General features: G+C 36.3%; 2 protein-coding genes across 2 annotated transcripts; both read right to left on the reverse strand.

Annotated features, from left to right (window-relative positions):
• Positions 1–2,243: 2,243 nt before the first annotated feature.
• LOC114735354 (uncharacterized) lies at positions 2,244–6,512 on the reverse strand. The gene is made up of 3 exons (XM_028923043.1): positions 5,745–6,512; positions 4,542–4,814; positions 2,244–2,752 (listed from the first exon to the last, which is right to left on the reverse strand). Exons 1-3 carry the CDS (start codon positions 6,435–6,437, stop codon positions 2,480–2,482), a joined length of 1,239 nt encoding a protein of 412 aa, XP_028778876.1. The 5' UTR covers positions 6,438–6,512; the 3' UTR covers positions 2,244–2,479.
• A 1,524-nt stretch (positions 6,513–8,036) lies between these two features.
• On the reverse strand, positions 8,037–10,650 carry LOC114735355 (60S ribosomal protein L10). Its single transcript, XM_028923044.1, has 4 exons — positions 10,595–10,650; positions 9,152–9,653; positions 8,577–8,658; positions 8,037–8,274 (listed from the first exon to the last, which is right to left on the reverse strand). Exons 1-4 carry the CDS (start codon positions 10,602–10,604, stop codon positions 8,206–8,208), a joined length of 663 nt encoding a protein of 220 aa, XP_028778877.1. The 5' UTR covers positions 10,605–10,650; the 3' UTR covers positions 8,037–8,205.
• Between the last annotated feature and the right edge of the window lie 3,269 nt (positions 10,651–13,919).

The raw sequence follows: 13,919 nt of genomic DNA on the forward strand, positions 1-13,919 counted from the left end.
CTAGGTTTTTATCCCACAAGGTTTTTTCTAATTGAAGTTTTTTAATAAAGCACATCCTGATATAATGAACATCCAAGAAGGAGTGTTATGAATATTATCAAATGTGAATGTCCATCTCCTCTTCCTCTTCAACTTCATCAACTCCCACTCCTTCCACTAAGCATTAATTTTTCACTATTCCATTACTTCTTCACTATACTTTTAATTTTGTAACTCACCCCCACTTTACATTCATTTGGTTTATTATATACTATCTATCATTTAAGTAATAATGTAACTCATATGTAAGACTATGTCTATAAATAGGACATACTATTGTATTGTGATGCAAGTGAAACAAGTGAAGGAACACAATATTATTATCTCATTTTCTTATCTACATCTCTTCTTTAATCTATTTTCTTTACCGGTTAATTTCACAACACCCTTGAAATTTTATTGAATTAATGTACCATTGGTTTTTATTACATATGAATTTAAGGACTTAAATAAATTACGATTTCTTTAAGAGTTAATCCCCTACTAATTTATTTTTTTATTAGTAAAGTCAACTTTTTCACTTCAAATTATATTATTTACATATTATGAGTAACATGGTAATTTATTTTAAAAATTCGATACAGCCCTATTAATTGCTGATGCTCGATTGCTCATCACCCTGGGGATTGGTTGCGTCAGACTGACAATTACGGCAGTTTTATTACTCCCGCCATCTTACTATTATTATATTAGTCCTTGGGGAAAAAATTATTTCATATTATATGTGTTTTTAAAATTCCAATACAACATTTAGTAAAAAAAATTTAATTTCATTTCTGGAATAATTAATTATCTATTATTATAATATTTTAGGGGCATTAAATGAGAGACGAATTTAAATACAAATAGATTATATTTTATATACTTCTTAACTTATATATAATAATCTTAAATAAACAAGTAATACTGAAATATATCAGCGGCTGACTTTTGATGTCCTTCACAGGTCAGATTGCACAAAGCGAGAAAGAGAGAGTGAAAGTTAGCTAAATGACATTGATACCAGACTGGATTGGTTATGAATCCGGAAATAATTGTTCTTCATAACTTTCAATGACAGCAATGATGAATAATGAGTGAGTTTAACAACAAAGCCTTTTTAACTACCAAGTACCATACCACATCCATTAGTGTTGTCCTGTCCACCCCTTGCTCTTGAACACTGAAACCACACTGCAGACACCAAATTCCACGCAACATTGATGAAAACAATACAAGGAATTGTACTGTTGTCTGTAAGCTCAAACTTCCACCACTCAAAAAGGCCACTCCCTCGCTCCTCCTTATACAGTTGTGCACTTTTCAAATAATATTCCTTTTCTCTACCTCCAGTAGTATTATACGTGAGCATTTTGTGAACAAGCCTACCGAGCCGAGAGCTAGGATGAGGAGTTCCTGGAAGTTGCGCGCCAAATCCTCAAAACATCGGTAGGAGCCAAATGGGGTATGATGAAGCTAGAACCTTTGGTCAAAGTAATTTCAGATTCAGAGAGGAGAAAAATGACAGACATCATTGTTTGTTTTGATTTCATATTCAACATCGAACCTGTCATAATGTTCCGCACATGGATTGAAAGGAGTCATGATATGACGTGGCGGGCACATCATCATCAATCTAACTAAACTCAGCAAAAAGACACACCTTCATTTTGGATTTTTTGTGTTTTTGGTCAAACCTAACTTGGATTTCTGAAGGAGGAACTCGCAACTGGGCCTAGTTGCCAAAATCTCACACCGTCCATTGGGCATTGGTTCGTTCTCTTGATGCTTGGTTGGTTGTCTTCTTCAAAACCGGTCGCTAATGAACCTGAGAGAAAGAGAGAGACATTGAACGTTGATCGGGAGATAGCCCATGCAGACAAGTAGGAAAAACATAGGTTGAGCAGAAGTGCCATTTAAAAAGTCGGCAAATTTCTCAGAGTGAATGTGGGGTCAATTGGGTGGAGACTTGTCAATTAAGCAAGAACGTAGTTATTGTCACAAACCAACCTCGAGATCCTTCTTCACTCATGGCATCTCTAAGGGCAAGGTGGGCTGTCACAGCTTGTCAGCAACTATCATGCTGACGTTACAGAGATAACACACGCTTTTCAACAAAATAAGAAACTGGACATCTCTATTTGGAAATGCATAGGCCATCGCTGTGTGGAACAACACTAAAGTCTAAAACAGTAACGACCATTCATAAAGGTTAAAACACTTGGGTCAAACGTCAAAACCTTTATTGTGCACCTCAGTACCTGTATGCTTTATTTTCTCAACTTTGGTTCGGATAAAATTGGCAATTTGCGGTACAGGATGTTGTGAACTTACCTAGCTTGAAACTCAACAAAAAAAATGTGTTATAAACCACAATAATGCAGCTCAGACAACTGAAGCCTCAGCATCCTTCAAACAAACTTAGATAACAAATCAATAAATTAAAACCAGAAATTAGGAACTATTGCTGAGGGCCACTGCTTTCCAGCTTTTCAATTTCTTCACGTTGCTTTCTTTCAGCCTCCTGACGTTCTCTTTCAGCATCTTCCTCTTCTTCAATCAGGTCAAGATCATCAAATTCTTTGGTTGCCGCCATTGCTTTCACTACAGGATCTCTAAGCTGTGATATCAGTCCCCCGCCAACTTTGTATTCTTCTTCATCCCCGATCAAAAACAACCGCTGGTCTGGGCCTGAAGCCATGGGAACATCGACAGCCAATAACTTCATATCATACTGCATAGATAGATTACAGCAAAGGCTGCATAAGTTTTTCACTTCCCGTTTCTTTTAGTTCTTGGAAAATTTCCATAACTAATTTAAAGGACAAGTTTTTGGCCAAAGAAATAATAAAGTTTTTTTTGGGGGGGGGGATGCAGACACAAAAAAAAAAAACGTTTGTGATTATCCTTCACAGATTTTGGGTTACAAGAGAAACGATACTATGGCAGAGTTCTGGAAACTGAGAGCACTAGAGCTGACTTTTTTTGTGTCATGGAAAAGGACCAGTGAATTCACCAAGCGGAAAGTACAGGTTCTACAAACAGCAAACAGCTCAACCAGTGAGTAAGGGGGCGTGCAGAAGTCCGTCTCCACAATGTACATTCAGTTGGCAGCTCTGTTCTATACACACAAAGCCGCAAATAAATATCTTCACTTCTGGTACAAATTTTCAGGCTAAGCCACATGACAAACCATAAGTATAGACGTGACTTCAAAGGAACCCAGAAGACGCTTGCATTCAATTTTTTTATGGCAATAATACACAGTATCAAAATCAGCTGTTCTGAAGCATCTAGATGTATATTGCTGAGCACAAACAAGACCCCATTCTGGTCATAGAACCTGCAGCGGGAATATTTTAAGCATACAAGGTCCAAAGGCCCAAATAATAGCTTCAGCAACCACTTCTTTTTGAGTACCCTGATGAGTTTTCCAGGTCGATATTATTAAAGTATCTAGTAGTAATTAACCCCGAACATTGATGCCCAAGTAATAGGTTGAAAACGTATTCTAGAAGAGCAAGAGGAAGACGAGTGAGGAAGGATGGTGGAAAGCAGAACCCCCGGTGATAAATACTTCTGCTGAGGCATGGACCTATGGGAAACTAGACAAGTACGAAAGAGACAGAAGGTTATTTTGAGAGTGCTTTGCTTGTAGGTAGGCAGGTAGGTACGTGTGACGATTTTGATGAAGGATTCTCTGGGCAAGAGCTCTCTTTGAATGCTAAACATGGTTTCCTTCCCTTATTTTTGCATTTTGTATTTACCAGTTTGGCTGTTGTGTTTCATAATACGTCTGTTGCTCTTGAATGGATGAGTACTATCCAGTACTGAATCAATCATGTTTCCAAGTTGTTCTGCGCTTAATTTCAATTTAGGTGGCAGAAGCCTCTTGCTCTTTTTTTTTCTTTTTTTAAAAGGAAGTAATGAAGAAAAGAAACGAAACCAAATTAAAAAAAAAATCTAGCTATGCTTCCGTCATTCAGCTTTCAGAAGCTTTCCTCCACATTAGTCTGCCGCTCTACCATCTCTAAGATATATACTGAAAAGATAGAGAATTGAAGAAATTTGTGGCCCCCAAGAATGGTGTAAATCAGGAACAAAGGGCAAACATGTAGCTTCTTAGTGATTTCATGGTCTTTAATTCTGTGGGAGTTGCCTAAGATACATACTTAAAGCATGCTTGTGTATGTATTCAATGACAAAAATCTATTTCTTGCTTCAAGCTAATTCAAGCAATTAGGTTTTAGCTATTTCCAACCTATTTATTCCAACCATTTGCGTAAGTAAAATAACCCTTTCATACACCAAGCAGCAACAATTTAAGAGGATTTAATACTTTAGCGATATGTCATGTTGAATTCCAGAACACGGAGATACAAAACATGCCCAGTTACAATGACCACGTAGCAAACTTTGATGTTGAAAGACAATGTGTGGACAGTATGGGAGATATGACACATTCATATAAGCCAGGCTAGATGCAGTAATTTCAGAATCAAATAGGACACTTCAAAGCTTACCTGGCCCTTCTTTTTCTTGACTTCAACACTTACTAGACCCTTCCTCTCAGAACCTCTTATGGGAAAAATGAGAAAACATCGCTTGCTCCTAATACTTGGCTTGAACTTCTTTATTGTCAGCCCACCTCCTGACATCACATAGGCTCTTAAATCAGTTCCTGAAAGGGGGGGACCCATAACTTCAAGAATCCCAGCAGAAGTGTTAAGTCTTGTCATGGCCATTCTATATACTTTATCAGGGTTGATTGTGAATCTTGAGCGAATGTACAAGCCCTTGAAAATGCAAAGTGCTAAAGATAATTAGTGATGATCCACAAGCTAACGTGTGATTTATTAACAAGTAGAGATTAGTCCCATCAGTAGTAATTCACAGTGGCAAACATACAGTTCCAAAATTTTTCTTAGGAAGTACATTAAGGAGTGTACTATCACTATGCACAGAAATTTACGATTGGAATAATCACAACCTATTGGCTAGTGACTATAAGGAATATGTTGCTGATCAACAGTCCAAAAGGGGTGCATGGAAAACTAACTAGGAGTGCAGTTTGACTCTAACATCATGAGATCAGCAACTGGGCATCACAGGTATACATAGGGCTGCACTTCATGACAGCAACTAGCAAGCATCCCATGATTTTAAATATTCATTATGAACAAGCACCTCTAACAAATAGCTGAAGAAGTAGCGTTCTGTAGCCTAGACTTCGATGTCTCAGAGTTGAAAATCCTGGAAAGTGAATCTTGAAATATAACTGATATACATAATGCAAGTAGAAAAGAAATGAACATAGAATCACTGCCATCGATCAATGGAGCAAAGTTTAGGAGAAAACCATTTTTCCAAGTGAAAGTTCGGCAAGGGAGAACCAACCATTAGCTTAATGGGAGGCTATGGATGCTACATTTCATATTGTTTGTGTTATCCCTCTGCAAACTGATCTATGCTCTGAAGCTCCAGTCCAGTTTGTATGTGGGAACAAAATACAATAATCTGTCTAACATATTCAGGAAAAGCTTGTAGACATCATACAACATTAATATGCCTAATGCAGGAGGAATGCTAATCTTAGTCGAGACAAACCAAAGTAACAGGTATATGAAGCGTTTAGTAATGGAACTGATCCAGTCAGAAAGGCAAGGAATGTTCAGGCAACACAAACTCAACAAGGTACAATACATAGGACAATTAAAAGAACTTACAGCAAAAGCAACGATAGCAGATGAAAGGGCAAGAAACCCATACTTAGCCATGCCTTCCGACAGCCCAATGAAGGCGTTTGCAATCCCAAACATGATCCTCCAGAGCAGCGCACAAACCATAACGCCAGCTGCCCCGAGTAGAAACAGGTAATTCCTCTTAAAGAATGCCTCAACTTGCAAACCGATGGCCTCACTGTATCGGGAGAAAGCAGAACGCACTGCAGTCACTGGCTTATCAATGACCTTTTTTGCGAAACCTCCATTGACTTTACCCAAATAAGAAGATTTAAAGGAGAAGGAGCGAAACCCAGCACAGTTGTCGCCCTCTTTAGGAATTACAGACCTCCTGGAAGAGAATGTCTGGGGAGTACGGCTAGAAGAAGCGTAGTATTTCCGCGAAGCGCGAATCACAGAAGAAAGAGGATTTTGCTCCGAAGAATATAAAAATCGGGACAATGTCCCAATTGAGGAGGTGGGCTTCGCAGCAAATGAATGAGAGGAGAGAAACTTCGATTGCGTACGAAGGAACAAACGGTCGGCGCGTGAAGGATAGGGCAAACATGAAGAAGAAAAAGGGATCGAGAATAGATCCTGTGGAGCTGGACTGCATACTGAAGATGGGGAACTCAACCGATGAAGATGGTGATTGATCCCGTCCCGTCGCCGGAGGAGACCATGGATTGCTCTTGACATTGGGAATGGAATTCCGCCGCCAACCACCACCAGTCGATCTTTTGGTCTTTCCCTTCAAGGACATGGTACTCCAAGGCTTAACTTCCCATTGTTTATGAGCCAAAAAAAAAAATAAAGAAACCCCCATTGTTGAAGATCATTTATTCATGTCATTTAGTCGTACATTATTTCGTTTAATCAAATTTCATTTAGGAGGTGTTTGGAAATCAAGAGAAGTCTTTTTAAACATATTTTTTTTATAAATAGAGATAAATTTTTTTATATATTTATTTCGTATATCGTAAAATCACTTCTAAAATTATGATTTGATTTCCATCTAAACAATTTTTTAATTAACCTGTAAAGTCATGAGTGATTATCTCATGGGAAAAAAACCTAAAAAGTCAGGCAAATCTCTAACGGGCAAGATCAAATCAGTACCCGAAAATACTGAAATAACACAAAAATCTTTAGAATCTAATTGCTCTCATGTAATAATACAAGATAACTATCCATCCAATTTAAAATATTAACTCCAGTTTTTAATAGAATGACTAAATCAGAAATAACTTGTTATATGTTAAGCTGTTTTTATTATTTATTGAGTAAAAATTACTATTAGCTTAGGAGTTATATTATTTTACATTATATTAGTTAGAAATTTTAGTAGCTCGATGACTGAATATTATTCCAGAAACTTTAACCCAAAAAAAAAAAAAAGCTGGGAACAAATCTAACCTTACCTTAACCCAGTTAACCGAAAATTCCTCGACTACAAACTCCGCAAGCCGGTATCGGAGCGCCGGCGCTTCAGACAAGCAATAAAAGTAGGATTTTCTTAAATGCTTGAGAAAAATGAAGTCATTTTAAAACAAAAAAAAGATAGAATTTCAAAATACTCCTGAAAAAATCTGTCATTTTAGAATACCAATTTTCAGTCATTTTGGAATACTAGTTTGGACCTTGCATGTTTCATAGATGTTACCTGTCTTCTTCCCTTATCCTCAGTTCATATTTCATAATGCAAAATTACTGTTTCGATATAACAAAATGCAAATCAAGGTCAACCAAAATGTCAAAGCCTAAAAGGAACCGATGGCTCCCCCCCCCCCCGGGGCGGAAGACAATCCATCGCATTCATCAGCAACAAAACTTCGCCGATAACTAATTTTGCCGAAGCTTCGATTCATTCCCAGGTCAAAAAAGGGGGAAGCTGCGTCCATTAAAAACCCAACAGAAAATAATTCTTATAATTTACAACCCTCTGAATCTCCAGCCGCATTGCCAAATCATGCAGCTTGACTCACATCTGACATATATAAACCGATATCAAATGAGGAATTCAACAGCACGATGACATTTATTTGTTGAATAAGTAAATAGACATCATTCAATTGAAAAAATTTCAAAAAAATACATTTTAAAATTTAAAATTCTGAATTAAAAATTACTACAAAAATATATTACATTTCTTTTTTAAATATAATCATATAGTAACTATGGTTATCAATTTAAAATTTTAAAATTCAACAAGTATATTTTCGGATTTTCCCTATTCAATTTAGCTCAATAAATTGATTGACAAATAACAAAAGGATGAGATGGTCTTGACGCAAGGGATTGGAATAAAACAAAACTAAAGTCATGCCACTGAAAAGAATTCATTCCACTGAAAGTTCGAACAAACAAAAGTTAACTCTTAGCATGGTTTGCTGCAGCAACGATAACAAATAAGAAACCAAAACTCAGTCTTTAATAATTATCCTGATTCAAAGATGAAACAGACGGCCTAAGCAGTTGCGTGCAGAAAAGCTCTTCCGGGCTCACGGTTAGCCAAAGGTCCATGGCATCCAAGAAGCTGAAAAATGCAGAAGGAAATGGTAAGCTCCAATCTCAAATAATCCAATTACAGAGGAAATTAAAAATGGAAAGAAACTCATTCACCATAGAAATTGTCACTCTGAGGAGCAGAAGCTCCAATATATTACTGACTGTGTTAATTCGGTTTCACACCTCATCTGCCAGTTATTTACTCCAACACAGGACGTGTTCAAAAGTTTTGCGCTCTAACGAATCATTTCATTTCCCAGAATGGGGAAAAATAGACCATTCCCCAACGTTTGGCATTCAAGTAAAGTAAACAATCATATTTCGCATTACCTTGGCATTGACACCATCCGGCACAATCCTGTTCTCTGACTTGAACCTCACATAGTCGGTCCGGCTAAATTTGGTGAAGCCCCTGAGAAAGAAGTTTAAAGAATAATGATACTGCTGAACCAAACATGCAAATCGTCCACGTAGTCCACATGACAAGGAAAGCAGACCCAGACAACCATCAGATGTCAAATCTAACTCTAGTACGTATACGAGGGGTTACTCTTTTTATGCATCTCAAATCAAAAAATTTCACATCAATTGCCACCTTTCACCAATCAAATCGCTTAACAACCAATCCAGCGACTCACGGATTTGGTACAGGGCATCATTCTATATCTGTATCTCAGATCAAAATATTTTCGAAAAGGATCTTTAAAAACACATCTAGAAATTCATCAGAAAAAGATAATCATTTAGTTAATTCAAATATATTTTTTAAAAAAGGTCAAAATTCCAAACAAATTAGAAACAGAAAACAGCGAACCGCACAAACAAGACTGTTCTAAAATTAAATATATTATACAACAATTCAAGTTCAGATGCCACCATAACAAAAGGCAATGAGACAAGCATACCATTTTCTGCTAACAATGATCTTTTGGCGGCCCGGGAACTTGAACTTAGCACGACGGAGGGCTTCCTGAGCATGATGACTGTTGCTGTCCTTGCAGCGAACAGAAAGAAGGACCTGACCAATAGCCACTCTAGCACATGTTCCTTGGGGCTTTCCAAATGCACCTCTCATCCCTGTTTGGAGCCTATCAGCTCCAGCACATGAAAGCATCTTGTTAATCCTAAGAACGTGGAATGGATGTACCCTAACCCTCAAGTGGAATGCATCCTTTCCGGCGAATTTAGCCATATATTTGTTGCATGCAATCCTAGCAGCTTCCAGGGCCTCACTTGAAACATTTTCTTTCTCCCAGCTAACAAGATGGACGCAGAAAGGAAACTCATCGACACCTTTCTTTTTCATCCCAACATCGTAAATTCTGATCTTAGGATCAGGAACTCCACGGCAGTAGCGTGATTTTGGGTAAGGTTTGTTTTTAATTTGCCTGTAGCACCTTGCTGGTCCTGCGTCATTTAGCCATACAATCAGAAATTTAGTTTACTTTACAACCGTGTCTATTATTTACAGCAAATTGATAATCATGGAATTAGACTATCAGACATCATAAACAGACCATGACAAGCATGAGCAGTGCAAGGAAATGAATCGGGATGTTATTGAAGCATCATAAACTAAAAACCAAGTCACACGAGCTCAAAAATTTAAGCTCACAGACATTAACTATCCAGTGGTAATGAGGCATAGAATCACAATCATGAATAACTATAGAAACTCTTCGTGGATAGATTTTGATATATTATCAGTAGTGAGAGCCAGCAGTGGTTGAAAACCATGAAGTACAATTTCCAACGCACCTAAAATGTAGTTTAAATGGTTGAGGACCAAGAATGCAATTGAAATATTGGTAGATCTATTTCGATACAAAGTTATTGGGTCACGCAGCGTTCAAAATAATTCCTTCCCCAGCTCACATAAATTAAATAAAGACTCGACCGAGCAGAAATGCGCAAACTCATCTTCCAAAGAAGCCGATTGAAACAGCTGACATTCGAACATGTCAACCGCACGGTAAGGTCTATGAAAAATCAATGACCCCACTATTTTCGATGGCACTTAACCAAATTATCAAACTTCCAGCAGAAAATTTCATAAGCAACTCGTTCGGTAAATGCGACGAACCCAGGAAAGATACCAATCTGTGCGACATTCAAAACCTTGACGTGCACAGGTGGAATAGCAGGAATAGATGAGAAATGTACATAACCAAAGCAAATGTAATGCAGATGAAGCCACATATGACTCCATATGAATTTGAACTATCTACACGAAATCAGCAGCAAACAGATTACAAGGAGAAATAACACATGGAAGCCCTTGTAGAAAAATGAAATCAAATAGAACGTTTGAGAAATATCGAATTCTTCAGAGAGAGATCGATGCTTACTCCTCCCCATGGTGCCTGTCTCAACGGGCGATTGGCGTTCGCGAGGTGCAGGAACAACAAAACCCTAAAATGCTTGTTATATAAAGAGCAGCCTCATGGGGCTTCGGGGCTTGCTTCTGCCCAAGCCCAATATGACGAGGGTTTTTGGGCTTTGTACAAACCAATGTTTTCAAACCCATCCGAAAACCAAAAAAAATTCAGTGGTTCCGATTTCAAGGTCAACCAGCTGAAGGCCCAATCAATGATATGATAATTTTTTTTTAATACCACCGTAATGTTATAAAATTAACGAACAAAGAAAATAGATTAGAAAAAAAATATAGACAAGAAATAAAAGAATGATATATTTTTTTTACCTGCTTCACTTCACAATGACATGTTTTATTTATAGGCATAGTGTTACGTATACGTTACACTTATACTTAAATGACATAGTGGACAATAAATCACATGAATGTGAGTGGAAGGTGAGTCACAATATTAAAGACAGGAGTAATAGAGTAGTGAAAAATTAATACCTAATGAAAGTAGTTAGTGGGAGTTAATGAAATTGAAAAAAGAGAGGAGATAAACATACACACTTAATAATACTCATAACACAAAAGAAATTGATAATAAAACAATAATTAAAGAGTTAATCCTAAAATTTGAACTCAGTCGAGTTTTAGTTTCTGAAATCTGACGCCAAAATTTTTTATCCTTGGAATTTAATTTTATTTTGGTTTGCCCGAAAATCTTTGCATATGAAACATTTAGAGACATAGCTCATTCTCCCCCCCCCCCCCCCAAAAAAAACAAACTTTAATAATGATGTCTTTACATTTCATCCTATCGATCCATGTGGCCCCGTGGAAGATTTCCCATATATTCCGTGGTCTTTATCATTGTAGCCTTCCCTTTTCCTCACATGATCAAAACTCCAAGGGAAAAAGAAGTTTTCATACGAATGAAAATTTGGACGTAAAGTGCTCATTGTCTCCCTCATTTTCTTCTTCCTTCTTTAGTTATTTTTTTGTTATCCTAAATGTTTTTGCCTCTCATTTTCCTCCAACCCTTCAACAATTCCCCCCCCCCCCCCAAAAAAAAGCCACCCTTCTCCCACAATCAACGACCAAACCGATTTGGCCTGCAAATCCATCCGTCCCTCCGCTGCCTGCACTTACTGACAGATGTCTTGGGGCACCAGTGAAAATTATTTCATAGTTCCTATTATATCTTAACCCTCTAAAAATGCATCAAGTCACAATTTTCTTACTGGCAAAGCTATGAAGGATCAAATTAATATCATTTAAATTGTTCAAAAACTTGACAAACCCATAGTGTCTCATTGTCTCTCCTGTATAAATCCCATGAAAAATGAATAATATTTTCAGAAATATCCATGAAAAGACACATACCGGATCAACAACTCAAAATCCAATTGAAATATCAGTAGAATTCGCACTTGAATCAATTTAGAAAATAAGCAAAACGGAGAGAGGATAATAGGAAGAATCTATGAATATACAAGCCAATAAGATTATAAGAACAAAGCAAATGAGATTGTTGGCCAGAAATACAAGAGCAAAATAATGTGAGAAGGATTGGAGTACGAGCCAATGAGATTGAGATAACAAAACTCATCAACAAAAAATAACACTAGTAATCATAAAAGCTCGTTTGTAATGTAATTTCTGATTTTAACTATAAGAACTCGTTTGTAATTATACTATAAACAGGCTCTTTATAAGTAGAACCGATAGTAATAGGAAATTAAATGACAATAACAGTAACATCCTTAAATGATGCAAACAACATCCTACATTCTTCAAGTAGAGGTTGCCTAAGGAGCTTCATCATTGCCAGCTTGTCTAGATCATTCTCCACTCATGATCTTAATGTCATCACACGTTCATCCGCGGTTCATCTTTCCTCCATCATTTTCATTGCTATGCATCTTTCATTGCAAGATCCAATTTTGTTGAAAATTTGTTCTTGTCTTTCCCCCCCTTCAGATACTGTCAATACGTGTTTTTTCGTATGGGATTCCCACCAAATTGGTTCTAAATCAGGACAAGTTTTCCGTACTTTTTCTATTTTTCTTTCCCCTTTCCTTGACCTTACGCTGCTTTTAACTAACTGATCACCTAATTTATGTCGCTAAATTTAGTAACAAGATTCACAATATCCCGTTTGTCACCATTTAAATTTTAATAAATCTCATGAATGCTCATAATTTTTCTTTTTTTTTTGGAAGGTAAAAGTGATTAGGGAAATTATATTCCACGCATTTATTTTCAGTTTTCCACGGAAAAAAAAGACCCTAGAACAGAAATGTCCAATAAACAAAAAAGGCCTTCACAATTAAAAAAAAAAAAAAAAGAGAAGTGGCCTTGGGAAAAACGGTGGACTGCCTATGTTACATTGCTTGCTTTGGGAATGAAAGAAAAATACTTTTACATTTAAGAGGCAAAACTCATACTATAACACTAAATCATTTGAAAAATTAAAATTAGTTAATCCAAACGCCATCTGTATATAAATATCATTTTATTTATGATCAGTATAGCTGTCTGTTGTGGTTAAGCATCAGTGATGGTCATCTGGACGACGATGACCTTTGAAAATAACGGAAAAACGCACGTCGCAGTCCATACCAGCGGTGCGATCAATTAAATTACCAACACATATCTTTTCGGAATGCAATTTACTATTAAAGAATTTATTATTCATGGTCACATAAAATATCGGTCAAATGACATTTTTTTTCCTCAAGAATTTATCATTTATTCCTAACAAAAAAAAGCATGACTCAGAGCCTGTTTGGTTAAGCGGTGGAATCTCAAATAAATCCGTTTAAATTCAAATAAGTGCTTATGAAGCATGGTTAGGGTGTTTGGATAATTTTTATAGAATCCCGATGAATCGTGATTTTATCCTCTCACCGCACTTTTAGGATAAGCAACAAAAGATAGCTTATGCGTTTGAAAAATCCCGATGAATTTTCAGTAACTACATTTTCTCCAATCTACCCCTCATTCTAATGGTAATTATTTTATTTTTTTTTTAAAAAATACAATATGAAAATGTTTTCTTTTAAATTTTATTTCTTAGTTATAATTTTGATTGAAGATTCAATTTCCTTATATATGTTACTAAAATTGCTAATCAAATTTTTTTTTATATTTTCGTTCATCTTTTATTTATATGGGTCTTTTATTTAATATTTGTACTACACATAAATTTTGTAAGTGATTTTAAATAATAATAATTTTAAAATAAATAATATTTAAATATTCATGTCATTTATTAAATTATATTTAATAAAATTTATTATTAAATATAA

Source organism: Neltuma alba, unplaced genomic scaffold, assembly GCF_004799145.2.
Source record: "Neltuma alba isolate B1F8T4 unplaced genomic scaffold, ASM479914v2 tig00013204_pilon, whole genome shotgun sequence".
NCBI classification, from domain to species: Eukaryota; Viridiplantae; Streptophyta; class Magnoliopsida; order Fabales; family Fabaceae; genus Neltuma; species Neltuma alba.

Excerpts from the sequence above, each read along its gene's own strand:
- LOC114735354 (XM_028923043.1), bottom strand. The coding sequence starts at position 6,437 with ATGTCAAGAGCAATCCATGGTCTCCTCCGGCGACGGGACGGGATCAAT. Across the intron at positions 4,815-5,744 it reads CTGCTATCGTTGCTTTTGCT|GGCTTGTACATTCGCTCAAG; the intron begins GTAAGTTCTTTT and ends TGCATTTTCAAG. Across the intron at positions 2,753-4,541 it reads TCAAGAAAAAGAAGGGCCAG|TATGATATGAAGTTATTGGC; the intron begins GTAAGCTTTGAA and ends CTATCTATGCAG.
- LOC114735355 (XM_028923044.1), bottom strand. Across the intron at positions 8,659-9,151 it reads ATCATTGTTAGCAGAAAATG|GGGCTTCACCAAATTTAGCC; the intron begins GTATGCTTGTCT and ends CTTCTTTCTCAG. Across the intron at positions 8,275-8,576 it reads CGGATGGTGTCAATGCCAAG|CTTCTTGGATGCCATGGACC; the intron begins GTAATGCGAAAT and ends TGCATTTTTCAG.